The sequence below is a fragment of the Eptatretus burgeri genome, chromosome 11 (genome assembly GCF_056783735.1).
Source record: "Eptatretus burgeri isolate ZD-2024b chromosome 11, Ebu_testis_v1, whole genome shotgun sequence".
In the NCBI taxonomy this organism is placed as follows: Eukaryota; Metazoa; Chordata; class Myxini; order Myxiniformes; family Myxinidae; genus Eptatretus; species Eptatretus burgeri.
Genome location: NC_140971.1, coordinates 100,534,925 through 100,550,945, shown reverse-complemented (window position 1 = coordinate 100,550,945; position 16,021 = coordinate 100,534,925). Strand labels below are relative to the sequence as shown.

The window sequence follows — 16,021 nt, the reverse complement described above, 5'->3', positions numbered from 1 at the left end:
TAAATGCGCACAAGAAATCGAGAAATTATTAGAATACATGAAGTCATCACTCTCCGGAAGTCCGTACATTGTAACCTGTAATGGCGAACGCGGCTAAGCTTCCCTTCCCCATCGGCCACGCCCATGCAACAACGTGTCTTGCCATTGGTTTGGTAAATAAATGGCCATAACTTGGGAAGCACTTGTCCGATTAATATCAAACCTTGAAAAGGCACATCCTCAGGTCCCCAGCAATATACCTGGCAAGTTTCAATTAGATCGGACCAGCGGTTGTCAAGAAACAGCGGTCACACACACACACACACACACACACACACACACACACACACACACACACACACACACACACACACACACACACACACACACACAGCTGGAATTATAGATAGATAAGAGAAAAGAAACGCTGTTACAGTTGGATTTTTTTAGGCGAGGTATGAGGTAAAGGTCAAATTGAGAGCAGTCTGTTTAAATCTTGGTTTTTCAAACCCGGGGGCGTGACCCCAAGCGGAGTCACCAAGCAAATTTCGTGGGGTCGCGGGCGTCCGCTTGCAGCGAAAAAAAATTGTCTATTTTCGATCGGTGTTTGCTTTTACGGGATGTAATATAAACGGTTTGTTCAAAGTATGGGAACCGGCGCAACATGACGCTTGGAATGGGATCCAGCCGATGCGCGAGCTCGCTGAAGGGCGGTTCATTTTGGCGGGAAATTAGTGGTTTGATCCACGGCCTCTCAGACTCAGACTCTGACTCTATCATTAACGTCTATTCACGTCTCCACGTACGACTCGAGACCTTATTTGTGATGGCAGCACCGGCCACCAGCAAATATCGAGAACATTCTTACCAGGATAAATTTCTGGACCTTGGATTTTACAACGTGGTGGATAAAAATGGGGCACAGAGGCCTCAGTGTGTGATTTGTTTCAAAGTGCTTTCTACGGAATCTATGAAACAAAAAAAGTTGCAGAGGCATTTGACGATAAAACATGCGCCTTATCAGGATAAGGAGAGAGTGTTCTTTGAGAGGAAACTTCTTGCACTCAAGAATACGCGTCTTGACAGAGAGGGTACATGCCATCAGACCAATTCTCAGGCATTAGAGGCCTCGTATCAGTGTCGCTCCATGTTGCCAAGACTAAAAAAAATCACTCCATTGTGGAAGAACTCATGCTGCCATATGCAAAGGACATGGTATCTCTGATGGTTGGGGAGGAAGCGGCGAAGAAACTGGCAGTTATACCCCTCTCTGACAACACCATCCAATGCAGAATTGAAGATATGAGTCGGACGTAACAGCTCAGGTCGTATAGAAGATCAAGGAATCGCCGTGGCACGCCATACAGTTGGTCGAGTCCAATGATATCGCATCGTACGCGCAACTCATCATCTGGGCCCGCTTCATCAAGGCTGATAACTTTGTCGATGAGCCTCTGCTCATCAAACCATTGGAAGCCACCACCAAAGGCGAGGACATTTTTTGGGAAATTAGAGAAGTTTTATCATGACCATGATCTGGACTTCGGAAAGTTGCTCGGTTCTACAACAGACGGCGCACCAGCAATGTTAAGGGGTGCGTTCTGGATTAAAGGCTAAATTGCTTGAGGTGGCTCCTCAGACCTCCACGGTACACTGCATGATTCACCGAGAAGCGCTCGCCTCTCGTACTTTACCAGAAACCTTGCAGAATGTGCTCTCAAAAGTCGTAAAAATGGTGCATCACATCAAATCGAGTGCCCTCAACACTAGGTTATTCAGGCTATTCTGCCAGGAGATGGAAGCCGACCATAATAATTTACCATTCTACACTCAAGTCAGATGGTTATCTCGAGAAACCTTCTTCTGCGCGTTTACGAGCTCAAAGATGAACTGAAGGTGTTCCTACGCACACAAGGGAAAACGGCATGGGTAGTGTTGTTTGAGTCGAACTCTTGGCTGTCAGAACTGTGCTATCTCGTTGACATCTTTGAACGTCTTAATGTCCTCAACCGCTCCCTCCAAGGCAAAGACGCCAACCTCATGATTTTTCACGACAAAATGAGCGGATTTCTGGCAACTCTAAAATTACTGGCAGACAAAGCAGCTGTTAAGCGCTTCAGCCTTTTCCCCGTCTGGTGGAGCATCTAAGGACCTGCCAGTACGATGATACTGAGCTCGACAGTCTTTCTGGGGAGATAGCACGTCACCTTCGGTCGCTCATTGAACAGTTTGAGCACTATTTCCCTGAGCTGGATGTGGTTCTGTGGTTCGGGACCCTTTCACGGCTCCACTGGACTCGATTGCTGATGAAGATGATACAGCACAGGAAGAGCTTGTACAGCTCCAGCAGGATTCAGGAGCGCAGGCTCTTGCACAGACGAATTCGTTGTCGACATTCTGGTGCAAAATGCTGCCGTCGTACCCGGCCCTGTCACGGCGCGCGATTAAGGTTCTCATGCCATATCCTTCATCATACTTTTGTGAGCAGTCGTTCTCCACCATGGTGATGATTAAAACAAAGTACAGAAATTACCTAGAAATGGAGCATGATATGATCCTGGCATTGTCATCTACTTCTCCATGAATAGAGAAGTTGGTTTCTGAAAAACAGGCTCATCCTTCTCACTGATATATCTAAATGTCATTCGGACTAAACTTCTGAAACATTCAACTGTACTATTTGGATACTGTCGGCTATTCTCCGTTTACTCGTCTATGAAAACATGACGATGGTGAATAAAGTAAACAGTAAATGTTCTTGTGTCATATGAAATCTTATCTTGTATATTATGAATTGGGTTTTGAATCTTTTGGGTCACGCGATGTGGAGAGGTTCTGAAATTGGGTCGCCACTGGTTTAAATAGAACAAGAGTAGTGCATTATGATACAGTAATGAAAACCACACGTGTGAATGAGAAAGATGAAGCACTACAAGAGATTGTTTTTATTATTATTATTATTTTTTGAGAGAGTTCATCAGATTAGGTACTGTAAAGGTTGCAGAAAAAAATTGAGGTGAATGGTGAATTTGGATCGGTAATCATAGAGGGTGGAAACAGATCACGTGATTACAGGGGAAACACGTGGCAATGGGAGGAGTATAGTCAAAAGTGGATTAATTTAATTATTTTAAATAAGGATTGCATAACATTCAGTAAAGGGAAGGTTGAAGTAAAATCAAGGAGGTGTATGGTGAATTTGGAACGGAAAACACAGAGTGAAGCTGATGGATCGATGGAATTTACCAGGAAGAGGATAGAGAGACACGTAGCTGCAGGTGTACAGTTAGGAAGGATACAAGGAAAATTATTATTTTTTGATGGATTTTTGAAGATTAGGTAAGATTCGGAAGGAAGGTTGTCAGAAGAAATCGTGAAGGAGAGGGTGAGAGAGGGCGAGAGAGAGGGCGAGAGAGAGGGCGAGAGAGAGGGCGAGAGAGGGAGAAGAAGCAAACGGAGAAGAAGATGAAGCAGAAGATGACGAAGAAGAAAAATCAGGACTCGTGGGTAAGGGAGGTTTTTTTTTTTTCATTTAAATTTTAGACAAGAAACAATGTTTAGTTGGGAGGGATGGGGGATGTTGGGAAAGTGGGGAAAATAGGAATTGAAGGTAATAGGGAGAGAATACAAATAAACACTATCGTACACATCGAGGGGAAGAATGGGTAGGCCTCAAGGAACCCGTCAAGACAAGGTCGACGAAAACTCACAAAATAGCATGATTTTTGAAACAAAACCAAACTCGGAACAAAAAGTAACATGGAGGTAAAAAATAAACAGTTAAAACATCACGTATAACAACCGGAAACTTAACTTTGACAAAGACGGCAGAGACCCCTGAGAGAACCTGCCGTTGCTGCAAACCCAGAACCGGAAGTGAAACGGAACCCTTCCCCCCCTTCTCTCTCCCCCACACCTCTCTTTCACACCATCTCTTTTTCTCCCCCCTTTAGTAAACCTGTCTTCCTGCCGAACCCTTCCCTCACAATGCCTTACCTTGTCCTCCTCTCATGCTGCCTTCCCTTGCCCCTCCCCTCACTCCTCTCACACTACATTCCCTTGCCCTCCCCTCATGCTCCTTTTCCTTCCCCTCCCCTCACGCTGCCTTCCTTTCCCCCACCTCGACCTTTGCCACCCCACTCCTCCTCGGTCTCCCTCTTTTCCTTCCCCTCACCCTACACTCCCTCCCCTCCTTCTTACCCCCCCCTTTATATTCCCATCAGCGAAGTGACGGGTTATATTGTTGCGGAAATGGGCTCTTAGTGGGTTATTAAATATAGGGTTAGCCCAGATCCCCCCTGAAATGCATGTTTAGCCAGGTTGTTTGGTAATCGGATGTTAAATTTGTGTCGGAAGGTGTAACAGGTGGTCCAGTGTTCATACAGCGGTGGTGTACCGAGAGGCACCTTCTTTTTCCTTCCCGATCTTAACCAGCCCCCACCCAGCACCCTGACAGAGCCAGTCAACAAGACATGCCAGCAACCCATTGGCGGAGAGCTGCTGCAAACCCAGACCATAGACCAATCACACGTCCCCGGAAGTGGTCTGAAAAGCCCACCCAAAAATATGAGATGGCGATGCTATGGAGGATTGAGACTGGGAAATGCGTTCTGAAGTACCTGGGACACAGCAGCTCCGTTAATTCGATCAAGTTCCTTTCGCCGGATCTTTCTGTCTTGTGCTATCGACCTCACAGGGGCTGGACGCACCGAGGCTGCGTGCGTGGGCTGGGCCGATAGGAGGATGTCGCCGCCATTTTGCCACGCTGCGTGCATGGGCTGGGTGCTCGAATCTGGTGACATCAGCTTGTCATGAGCTGCATTTGTGTCTTCCACACCTTTCCTCTCATCCATGAGGCACCACCCAGTACTCCGTGTCTTGTATGCATGTTGTCCAGGCCTAAGGCTTATTTTGTTAGGGCCCCCTGCGAAACCCGTATCCGTAGCTCCCTAGATAAGGGCGGGTTATAGATGAATTATAACGTTATCGTGAATGCTTTGCTTGTGTCGTGTTCCCCGAATGTTTCCCCAATAAATCTGGCCGATTCATCCGAAATATGCCGCACTGAATTTAGCCGTGTCGCACTGAAGAACAATAGCTCGATTTGGATTTAAAACCAAACTGGCTACGGATTGCGGCAGACTTCGCTCGGTCTCTGATCAAACTCAGTCTGTAGCCGGGGTATATCCCCAACTGGCAAGGCACAGGAGTACTTTGGTATCGTGATATTAGGCACGTGACCCGAGACCTGTGCCGAACTAGCCGGCGATATAACCCGTGAGACGGCAGTGCTGTTAAGCGCCCCCGATTCAACAACAATATTTGCTAGTTCTCAATAAATAAGGCTTACATACTGATCTCGATTAACTATTTCTCAGACTCAATTGTTGACTCGAGTGACTGCAATAAGTACTGCAACATGAGAAAATGTGTTTTGTTTTTCTTCTTTGGACAAGTGCTCAATGCGATTGATGTTACCCGTGTGTTTTATCCCGTTATGCAACGGTGTAATACGCACAGTTATAACCTCCTGATGAATGGAATGAGCGAAACAAAAAACAAGTGAGGACTGCAAAGTGTTCACCAATTATTACTTTACTCTTCATCCGTTTAACACTCGTGTATACATCGTCTGATCTCGCTTTAACCTTTAAAACAAAATCGCTTACAAGTTGAAGTCTTATTGCATGCACTGACTGCCTCACTGATTGGACCGCATTCAGTTCCTCTCGTGATATCCACCAAACATCACAAAAAAAACAGAACAATGGCTCTGCCAAACAAAGAACGTGCTTTATTGCCTGAACTTACAGGCCAGTCCGAGAGTGCTTTTGTGCGATGGTAATATTTACTGAGCTAGCCGAGCACTCGCCTGCTACCCACAATTAATAGTCAACGACTATCGTCTTTAGAAATTACCCTGCAAGAATAAAGTAAGCGAGGGACAAAATTGAACCCCTTTTTACTCGATTTATCAACTAAATTCTCCATTGTATGAAATTCTTTTTCCATAATTTGTAAAGATGGAGCACATGATCCATCCATCCATTAGGACCATACTCTGTGCAGGGCGTTGGTGCTGCCTTAGCAGTCTCCTTGGCTATTGGGCACAATCCTGGAAGGGTCGCACTCCGACACAGGATACCAGCAAGCTGGCACTCATTTTGCCGACCTCAGAAAGATGACAGGCAGAGTCAACCCCACCTCGTATTAATTCAACAGCCGAGTAGGCTTTGAACTCGGGATCCTCGGATCCCAAGCCCACCAGCCACCACCCTAACCATTTAGCCAACATCAGGCATGAGTGCATGATATATGTCGTGAATTATCGTGCGTCAACGATGTATACGTCATATATGAATATGTAATGGTTTGGAACCTGAGTATATTAAAACAAAAAACAAATTTGTATCGATATACCAGAAATATATCGACACCGACAGATTTTACTATACATTTAAGTACATAATAAAGATATACCTCCATTCCTTTCCTCTTCCCTTCGGTTCCTTGACTCAATGTTGGCATTATTAATTTCTTTCCTCCACAGCCCTCCCGATGCTGTGTAAGTGTAATAAATAAATGCCTTATAAAGGGGTCACATGATCATATCCATTGACATTAGGAGGAGGAGGAGGTACTGCACGACTTGCGTACATAATCGTACACATTCAGTATATGGAAAGGTGAATTTAGAATGCTCTTTTTAATAACCAGTATGACCCCCTGTGAACCTAAATGAAAGCATCAGCAGACCGTTCTGGGCCCTTTTCCTTCTTAAATTACACATTTTGTGGTACCTTAAAATCCAAGACAGCGACTTACTTGATGGGAGAGTTTCTAACTGCCCATGTGTAAAATGGCATTCGACAGTTTGTCGTATAGTGTGGTTTGATTATTTTTTTTAAATCAGATTAAAATGTTTTGTTGTTATTATTGTTATGGTATGGGATGACATTTACCAACATTTCTGTGGATTAACAATAACAAGTCGGCGATTTTGCGATCTCTCAATATGGTACTTTAGCGATGTATTCTGGCACATTTTTCATTCTATTTAGTTATGAAAACATTCGAGAACTAGAAGGGCACTCGGTAGAGCGAGAACATGCCACCTCTGCCACGCAAATGCCTGATCCACGAGAACATATCGAGCCCAATACATTTTTGAAATATCATTGCATTATATCGTTTTTGGTCCTATCTCTCAATGGTGAAGAATCACTATAAAATTATCAGATCCAGATCCGGATTCAGATCTTCACCAAAATTGAATCATTTCTTCCTTGTCAGACACCAAATGTACCCACCAAGTTTCGTCCGAATCTGTGCACAACTTTTTGAGATATCGCGTTATTTATCTGTTTAGCCCCATCTCTCAATGGGAAAAAATCACGTAAAAAATTGTAGTAGCTGGATCCGGATCTTCACCAAAATCTAATCAGTTCGTCCTTGTTGTACACCGAACCTGATCACAAAATTTCATCCGGATCCATCAGCAACTTTTTGAGATATCCTGTACACAGACAAACAAACAGACAAGACAAGTACAAACAGGCAGAAAGGAGTGAAAACATAACGTCCTTCACCTTCGGTGGCGGAAGTAATAAAAGGTTTGGCTTGCGACGACGGACGACTGCACTCGATAGTAGTTTTTCAGCGTATCATTTTGTACATGTTTGATGGGGTGGTCATTTTTCCCCCCGTCGCATCTATATATACGGAGTACTACCGTAATCCATGATGAAAACATAATTACTGCCTCCGATTACATTATCACGCAACCAAAGCATTATACACTTTTGGCTCACCGAAGACCTTCGGCTATCCTGGTGCTCTGCTGCTTGTTTTCTACCAGCATCTTGACCAGAGTGACAAGGTCAAGGCCACTGCAAAAGGTTCCATCAACAGCCCCAAGTAGTAGAATTTGGCTGTCATCAGCAGCAGCAAGTGCCATTGCTGCTTGCATCTCCTTCATTGCCTGGAGGAATTTGAACACAAAATTACTCTTAGTTCTGCAATGTTATTCTCACTGTTTATATTTTTTCAAACAACAATAACAACAACAACAACAACAACAACAACCTCAGGCTTTGTAAACCCATATTTACCTCGAGGGTAAGGGCATTGTCATCAGCAGACTTGATTGAAAGCTGCAAGTGTGTGTATCCATCTTGCTTGCACACCAAAATATCCCTGTACTGATACGCACTCTCTGCTTGCCGGGCCCTGATACGCAAGCGCTTGTCAAACTTATTTTCACTTTGCTGGAGCTTGCGTTTGGCACACGGTTGCATGTTCTCAATGCCATTACCATTTCGTCCCAGAGAAATGACAAAGGTGTCCGACTCTCCTGTTCTGGTCCTTCCAAAAGTTTGAAAAGTTAAAGGTACCCCTGAAGGAGATAAAAATGCAGAATGAACCTTAGTAAGGACAACAGCCACGAAAACTATGAAAATTGTATGCAAAAGTCACTACAGCTAGCACAGCAATACAAAACACACTACATCTAAAACACGACACATTATACATTGACTCCACTTCATACCTGACCTTGGCAGACACCCAGCTTTGAACACACTGCTGCTCAGAGAGGGCATTGACGGCCAAAGTTGAACAGGAACAATTGGCAGCCTGACCTGTGGCTGCCCCACATGCATCTTGCCAAGCTGTTCATCTGCAACAATCCATTGTGTTTGGAAGGGCCATCTCTTTCTCAACACTCACTTCCTCGGATTCTACAACCAACTTGTGAAGTGTGAACAACTTCTCAAACAATCCAGAAACGAGTAAGAACAAAGTTGCCGATTTTTCACACCTAACAATTTAGCGCTCTGCTAAAAAAAAAAAAAAATATCAAACTTTCCCGACCAATAAAAAATTCTATCAACTGACAACCTGTCGGTACATCCAACTAGAGCGAAGTTGATGGCGCGCCATCGCAAATCCACATGCTTCCCATCGAAAGCAAGTTTGAAACATAGCAAAAGGTTCCACTATGAATGACCCAATATCAGATTTTGAGTTAAGAACATCTGTTTTGACCCCTGTGACCCTAAGTGTAGAGGTAAAACCCCCCTGGGGTATGAGCTGGGGGTCAAATCGAGAAAGTCATTCCCATTCATATTCCATATGTTCCCCAATGTTGATTGCATATACAAAGTTTTTCATTAAAAATGTTTAAAATGTGCCAACTTTTGCATTCTCCAGTATTTGAGCATTTGACCCCAACTCAGGAGGCAAGGCCAAAAATGACTGCTCTTGCACCTTCATGCCATGTGATGATCACAACTACCAAGTTTGGTGAATTTCTGCCCAACCGTTTGGGAGCTAGCATGATGGACGGACGGAGCCAATTTCAGTATTACTCAGTTTAAAAAAAAAACAAAAAAAAAAACGTGGGGATAAAAAAAGAGAGTGGCAAACTGTGTGGTTAAACGAGCAAGAAAAAACTTCCAGACTACTCAGCAATTCGCACTAAATTTAATCAAGAAACGGTCAAATATCATCCTTAAAATAAATTTCATCTCAAGAAACAAACGGCATTGACTCACAAAGAGGAACAACAAGCAAGCCTTTGGAAAAGGAAGCGAGGGACACAGCCTGGCAATTGGGAAAACATAAGCAGACATACCTTCAAAGCTACCGACTACATTGCTTCTCATTTCCTCACTCATACGACAATCAATATCGCTCACATTCCAGCTATTTGTACATTTTCAGTTTTCACTGCTTCCAATTTATGAATCATATTTATAAACAAATAAGTAAATTAAATAAGATAGACTTTTCAGGTAACCGGGATGATAAAAACATCATTAACTCGAACAGCACTCGGGAGAGCGAATATCTCCGCCAGGCTGAACAATTTAGGCCAAATGTGCATCCGGATAATTCGTCCTCATCACACAGAAAAATCTACACAGCTTGTTCCCGTCACCTATCCAACTCATCCGTCAAGTTTTGTTATAGTCCGTAAACTTTTGAAATATTGTGTTTATCGTTTTTCGCTGATCTCTCAATGGTGAAGAATGACATTAAAAAATTCTAGTATTCAGATCCAGATCTGGATTTTCACCAAAATCGAATGGAACAATCCTTGTGACACCCAACCCGTCCACCAAATTTCATCCAAATCAATCCATAACATTTTCAGATATCCTGCTCACAGACAGACAGACAGGGATGAAAACATTATATCCGTCCACATTCAGTGGTGGAGGTAGCAAGAAACAAAATATCTTTCCAACATGCAACAGAGAAGGAAACCCACAAAAGGGCAGATTTGTAGGACTCGTAGTACAAGTATTCAAAACAAACAAAAACACAACAACAAACAAACAAAATGATTTCTAATATATATATATATATATATATATATATATATATATATATATATATATATATATATATATATATATATATATATATATATATATTGTTGTGGTTGACGAAATTCGCAAACCACCATTCAGGTCCCGTAGGTGAGATATCTCTGTAAGTATATGTGTAGTTAGCCCAAACCCGTTGTTTAGAGGGAATAAATGTCATTCATTCGGGCTGCGACCCTTTTAGATAGCCGTTTTTCTTTTACTCTCTTTATTTTGGACCAACCGCCATTACTACCACCACAACCACCACCAACCGCATCTCGACAACCACAGCCACCTTCTCCAGAACCGCCTTCACAACATCCACCTTCTCCACAACCGCTTTCACACACCAACCACCAACCGCAACGCCGCTTCACAACAACAGCAACGCCAACAGCCAAGACCTTTACCGTCACAACTCGCCCTCGCAACCATCGCATCACCGCCATTCCTGCGCCGCTTGTGGGCACCGATACTGGACTCGTACAGGGCGCGCACCGAGCAGCGGGTGCAAAAACACCAGCCTTTCCGAGAAATCGGATCAAGAATGATTCACGCCCACTTCTGTTCCGTCCTATCAGCGAGCGTGGGGCGATTTGGCCCCGCCTCCAGGCGCGTCGGAGTATAATCGCTATATGCAGATTCGCGGATCAAGAATGATTCACGCTCACTTTTCCTTTGTCCAATGGGCGAGCGTGGCTCCGCCCCCGAGCCGTTCCTGATCCAAAAATCTGCATATGATTTCTCCTGTCGGACTATAAAGCACCGAGCGCGGAGCGAATCGAGGAAGTTGGGAAGAGTTGAAGAGTTGAGAAGAGGAAAGAGTTGGAGAGTTGTGGCGGCGGCGAAATCAGTCGAGAGAGTGTCTGTCGGGGTCCGGAGAGTCTGGAGAAGCCAAGGAGCTTTGTGGAGGTCTGCGCTCGTGTCAGAGTCGGGGAGCTGCGGAGAGGGGAGGCCGGGAACGCGGTCGAGGTCGCAGTGGAGTCGCTCGTCGCGGGACCCAAGCCAGCCAGATATCCTCTTTCCCCCGAGCATCAACAACCCCCCCTGTTTTCCCCCCGCGCTGAGATAGTGTGAGAAGGGGGCCCCGTTCCCATCCCATTCCAGACAGTGCCAGCGAGGCCCGCGGAGTCGGGGCGCCGCCGCCATTTTGCGGCTCATCACCAGACGGGTAGGCTCGATGCGGTCTCGGCCCCAGGCCCGTCTGCCCCCTTGTCGATGAGGGTGGCCCCTTTTTCTTTTGCTTTGGAGTATATGTGTTGTCGGCGCCGTCTGTGAAGTAAAACTGTATAAGTGTTGCCGTGTGCTCGGTAGTCGGTAGTAGATCTGCATTGTGTTTCTTTTGTTGCAATTGCTTTTAGTGCGTAATTGTTGTTTCTTCTTTTGTTACATTTGCTTTTGGTGCATAATTGTGGTAATTGTATATGTGTGCTTTCCGTTTGCCGTGGAATAAATGTGCTTTATGTTGAACTGTTTCTCCCGTTTCGCTTCGTCTTTTCTTTAATTGAATCTCCATCTTACTTCACGTAAAGGGTTGGTCGTGGGCTAAATACGCCCGATAATTAATCGGAACCGTCGAGGTTGACGATAACACCGCTCGGTTATCCCGATAGTACGGAACGGGTCGCTTAAAGTGGCCCGTGTCCGAAGTCGACCTGCGGCGAGGTGCGATCGCCCGGTCTACCCTCCGTGTGGGTACTTAGGCAGGTCGAATTTGGCGAACAACCCTATCCCACGCGGGTGGGCTGATTGGCACGATCGTGGTGAGGCCGAAAGGCCCACCCGTGACTAGTTCCCGGCGTTAGTCCGAGAGGGTCACGACGGGATTGTCCGTCCGGTGGGCGACGTGCCGCGATTCGAGTTACGTGGCCGCTCGCACGCCGGCGGGCGCGAATACAGCAACACTGTTGTCAGGAGTGGGACACAAACCCACCCCCCTCCTCGCGGCACTGGTGTCGGAGAGCGGGAAAACGGGCTCTCCTGTCTCCAGCTAAATTCACGGGAATCGGTCCAGGGGTGAGAGGAGCGACCCCCGATTCCCTCCAAATTACGAGCGATTCAAATTAACCCTTTACGAGAAATAAGATGGCGTCTCAAGGCGAGCGGGAGCCGGGGGTATTAGAAATGAATTTAGAATGTGTAGAATCCATGGTCCAGGATGAAAACCCCGTGCAGGAAATGTTGGTTGTGCAGGAACACGAACTCCCCCAACTGAACCCAGAGCCCGAAATAGGTGCGGCGGCGGCCGCGGTGTTTGACACTTCCCCTCCCCCTCTCCACCAAAACCCTTCCCCGATCCCTGCCGAAACGGCTCACCCAAGCGCACCCGACATGGCCCAGCTATGCGCCATGCTGGCGGCAATGACAGCGAGGATGGATACAAACACAAATGAAATGAAAAAGGAAATAAAAGGCATGAACGAAAAGATGGATACAAACACGAACGAAATAAAAGGCATGAACAAGCAAATGAACGAAATGAAAACGAAGATGGATACAAACACAAACGAAATAAAAGGCATGAACGAAAATATGGAAACAAACGCACTCAAAATGAAGGAAGAAATGAAAGAGCTGCGGGGTGAGACGCAGAACATGGGCCGAGGCCTGCAGGCGGGCATGAAGGCCGTGACCAGGGAGCTTAAAATGGCGACTCCACGTGTGGGAGCGAACGAGCTGGGAGGGAGTGCAACGGCTGTCGGGCCCGCGGTGGAGGCGGGTGACAAAGTAATTCGGGAGACGTGTTGGGCGAGGGTCGTGACGGAAAAAGTGACGGTGACCGAGAGGGAAAAACTAATTGGGGTGACGGAGACGTGCACGAGGGAGATAACAAGGGAAGAGACGGAAATAATAGTTGAGACAAGGGAGGTAAAGGGTGAAGAGGTGACTGAGTTGGCAGAGACACGGGAGATGGGAACGATAGAGGGAAGACTACACGATGAAGACGGGGATAGAGACGCACACACACACGGAGGTAGTGGAGGATAATGGGGGTGAGCTCACGGACTGGGTGGAGACCCGGTGCGAGCACTTGGATGGCCTCCTCCAGGAACGAGGGGAGGGAGTATGCCCCCTTGAGGCGAGTCACGACCAGGTGGGTTCGGTCGTGCTTTGCGAGGTCGAGGGGAGGAGTGCTGTGGACAGGTGCACGGAGAGCTTGGGGGGGTATAGAGGCCCCGGAGACCCTTGTGGGGACACAAATCCCCAGTGTGGTTGTCCCGGTGTGTGTGGTGTCGAGGTGTGTGTTCACGAGTGTGGCGAAATGCGTGCTGCAACGCACGCATAGCGCGGGTGCAAGGGCGTGTGTGAGAGCGACCGGGTGGGTGACAAAGACCCCGTGTGCGGAAGCGACCCCGTGTGTGAGTGGTGTGGTGGAAAGTGTGCAGAAGATCGTGCTTCCCAGCACGCCGTGTGTGGATGAGGCACCGCGAGCGAGTGCCCCCGCGTGTGTGAGTAGTATGGTTTGTGTGAGGGAAATGGCACGAGTGAGTGAAAGGCCGCGAGTGAGTGGAGCCACGTGTGCGAGGGAGGCGGCATGCGTGAGTGAAATGGCCAGTATGAATGGAGCACCACGTGTGAGTGGTATGGTTTGTGTGAGGGAAATGGCACGAGTGAGTGAAAGGCCGCGAGTGAGTGGAGCCACGTGTGCAAGGGTAATGGTATGCGTGAGTGAGCGGCCGAGTGTGAGAGAGACAGCGTGTGCAAGGGAGATGTCGGTCGGCATGTGTGAACATGCAGCCGCGTCTCCCGGTGTGAGTTTAATGGTGAGGTGTGTTAGCGTCGTAACACGCGGGAGTGCGTGTGTTGAATGGAGACGACGACAATTGAGAGACAAAACACGGGTAGCGGCTGTAGCTGTTTCGAGGACCGTGCCGGGTTCGCCCAGCAGCGAGCGCGAGGTCCGTGCTGTGCAACGCACGAGGCCCCCACGTGCTCGCCTACGAGAGTGAAGTCCCGGTACGGAAACGAGCGCGGTGAATGTTGCCGATCCCGCGACGGACAAAGTTTAGGCAGGATTATGGATTTGGACCGGATGGGTTCTCCACGCGGGCGTGTGTGTGTTAAGCTCCAACGGGCAAAGCACATGTGTTCGCGTGGGGAACCCCTCGAGACGTGGGGCTTGTGTTTTTTTTTATGCGCACGGTGACGTCATGGCTGCACGTGGGGTTGGAATCCGGCAGGAGGGGTATCCCTGCCAGATGGTACCGTCCAAGGAGGGATGAGGTACACGTGCAGCTGTATGACGTCACGGGCAGGTGCAAAGTGCGCGAGCTGTGAGTTACCGCGCTGGTGCTGCGCAATTAGAAAAAAAAAAAAAAAAACAGCAAGCCTCGCTTTCGGGTGAACAGGATTCCCGGGCAAGGGGTGGAAGACCCCCTTACCAGGGCACAGGATGGAAACTAGCTAGGGGGAAGGGTTAGCTTAGCTAGACCGGCTCCATGGGGCAGGGGTAAGTCCTCATGGGGCCCGTGGAATGGATTAGTTAGAGGGATTGTTCGTCAGATTTAGGTTGGGAAAATGGAGTATGGGATTATTTTGGAGACAGAGACAGACTTTGAATGTGTAGTGGGGACGTAGCTTAGCTACGTAGTGTTAAAAGGAACGTGCTGTAGTTTAAGGGACGACGTGGGAGCACGAGTTAGTTAGGGGATGTAGTTAGAAGGATGGCAGAGTTCAGCGGTGAGTGTGTTGAAGAGTTGTTGGTGAGTGAAGTGGAAGCATGTGCTTGGTGAGTGAGTGAGGCCAGCGGGTCTGTGTGAATGGAGCGAATGGGGACTGCATGGTGCGATGAGTGATTGGGGGGAGGAGTGACTCCCGCCCAAGGGACCCCGGGGTCAGTGTAGAGTGAGTTAGGGGGTTAGTCAAATTTACAAAATGGAGGTCGTTTTGTTGTTGGTGGGAGTGTAGGCTCGAAACCCGTTTGGAGGGGTGCAGGAGCCCTGTTGACGGGCTGGGAGCGTGGCTGCGAAAGGTGAGTATCGCTGAGTGGGTACCCTGGGCACCAGGCTAGTCGGCCGTGGTAGGCCAAGGGCCCATGGGGGGCCGGGATAGCGTAGTGGGCACGGGTGCGTCTGCTTGGTGTGGGGGCCCGGGGCGCCATTAGCCGCGTGGGCAGTGTTGTGGGCACGGGTGACCCTCGGAAAGGGGCCCGGGAAGCCAGCCTGCCAGGTGTGCGTTTCAGGGAGGTGCCATGGGGGCACTCCCCGGTGTTAGGGAGCTGGTAGGCTCGGCGGCAGTGTAGTGCCCGGGGGTGCCATCGTCGGAGAATCGGCAGAGGGTCGTGCCTGCCAAGGGGAGCCACGCGTCCCAGCCATGAGACCGTGTGAGGGCACGGGAAGAAAATTGGGGGGCAAGGCCCAAAATTGTGAGGACACCAACACAGGCGACGGGAATCTGGGTTGTTAGAACCAATAGCTTAAGCGCGAGGCGCTTGTTGAAAGCCCCGGGGTAGTTTAACAGTTAAATGGATAGGGTAGATTAGGAAGTGTACCCCTCCGCACCATCCATCCCCTCGCTCTCGTTGTGGGCCGCTGGACCCACTTTGGTTATAGATCGCTGAACTCTGGGGAGGCCATTCTGAGGCTTCGTTGGGCCTCGACACAGGACGCTAGCTCTCCCTTGTTCCCCTCCGGGAAGGGAACGTAGGGGTTGGGAGTAGGCTAGGTGAC

The 16,021-nt window shown here is 47.9% G+C and overlaps 1 protein-coding gene across 4 annotated transcripts in view; it reads right to left on the bottom strand.

The window, feature by feature from the left end:
- The window catches only part of LOC147017768 (chromodomain Y-like protein 2), an 88,960-nt gene that overhangs the window by 32,393 nt on the left and 40,546 nt on the right, over window positions 1–16,021 (bottom strand). For 3 of the 4 annotated variants that reach the window (XM_085847671.1, XM_085847667.1, XM_085847670.1), the window contains exons 3-5: window positions 8,528–8,656; window positions 8,091–8,374; window positions 7,791–7,960 (exon numbers count right to left, since the gene is read on the bottom strand). In XM_085847671.1, the coding sequence (XP_085703797.1) occupies window positions 7,791–7,960; window positions 8,091–8,374; window positions 8,528–8,656 (583 nt within the window). The remainder of the gene's footprint in view (window positions 1–7,790; window positions 7,961–8,090; window positions 8,375–8,527; window positions 8,657–16,021) is intronic. The other variant, XM_085847668.1, reaches the window with a different exon arrangement.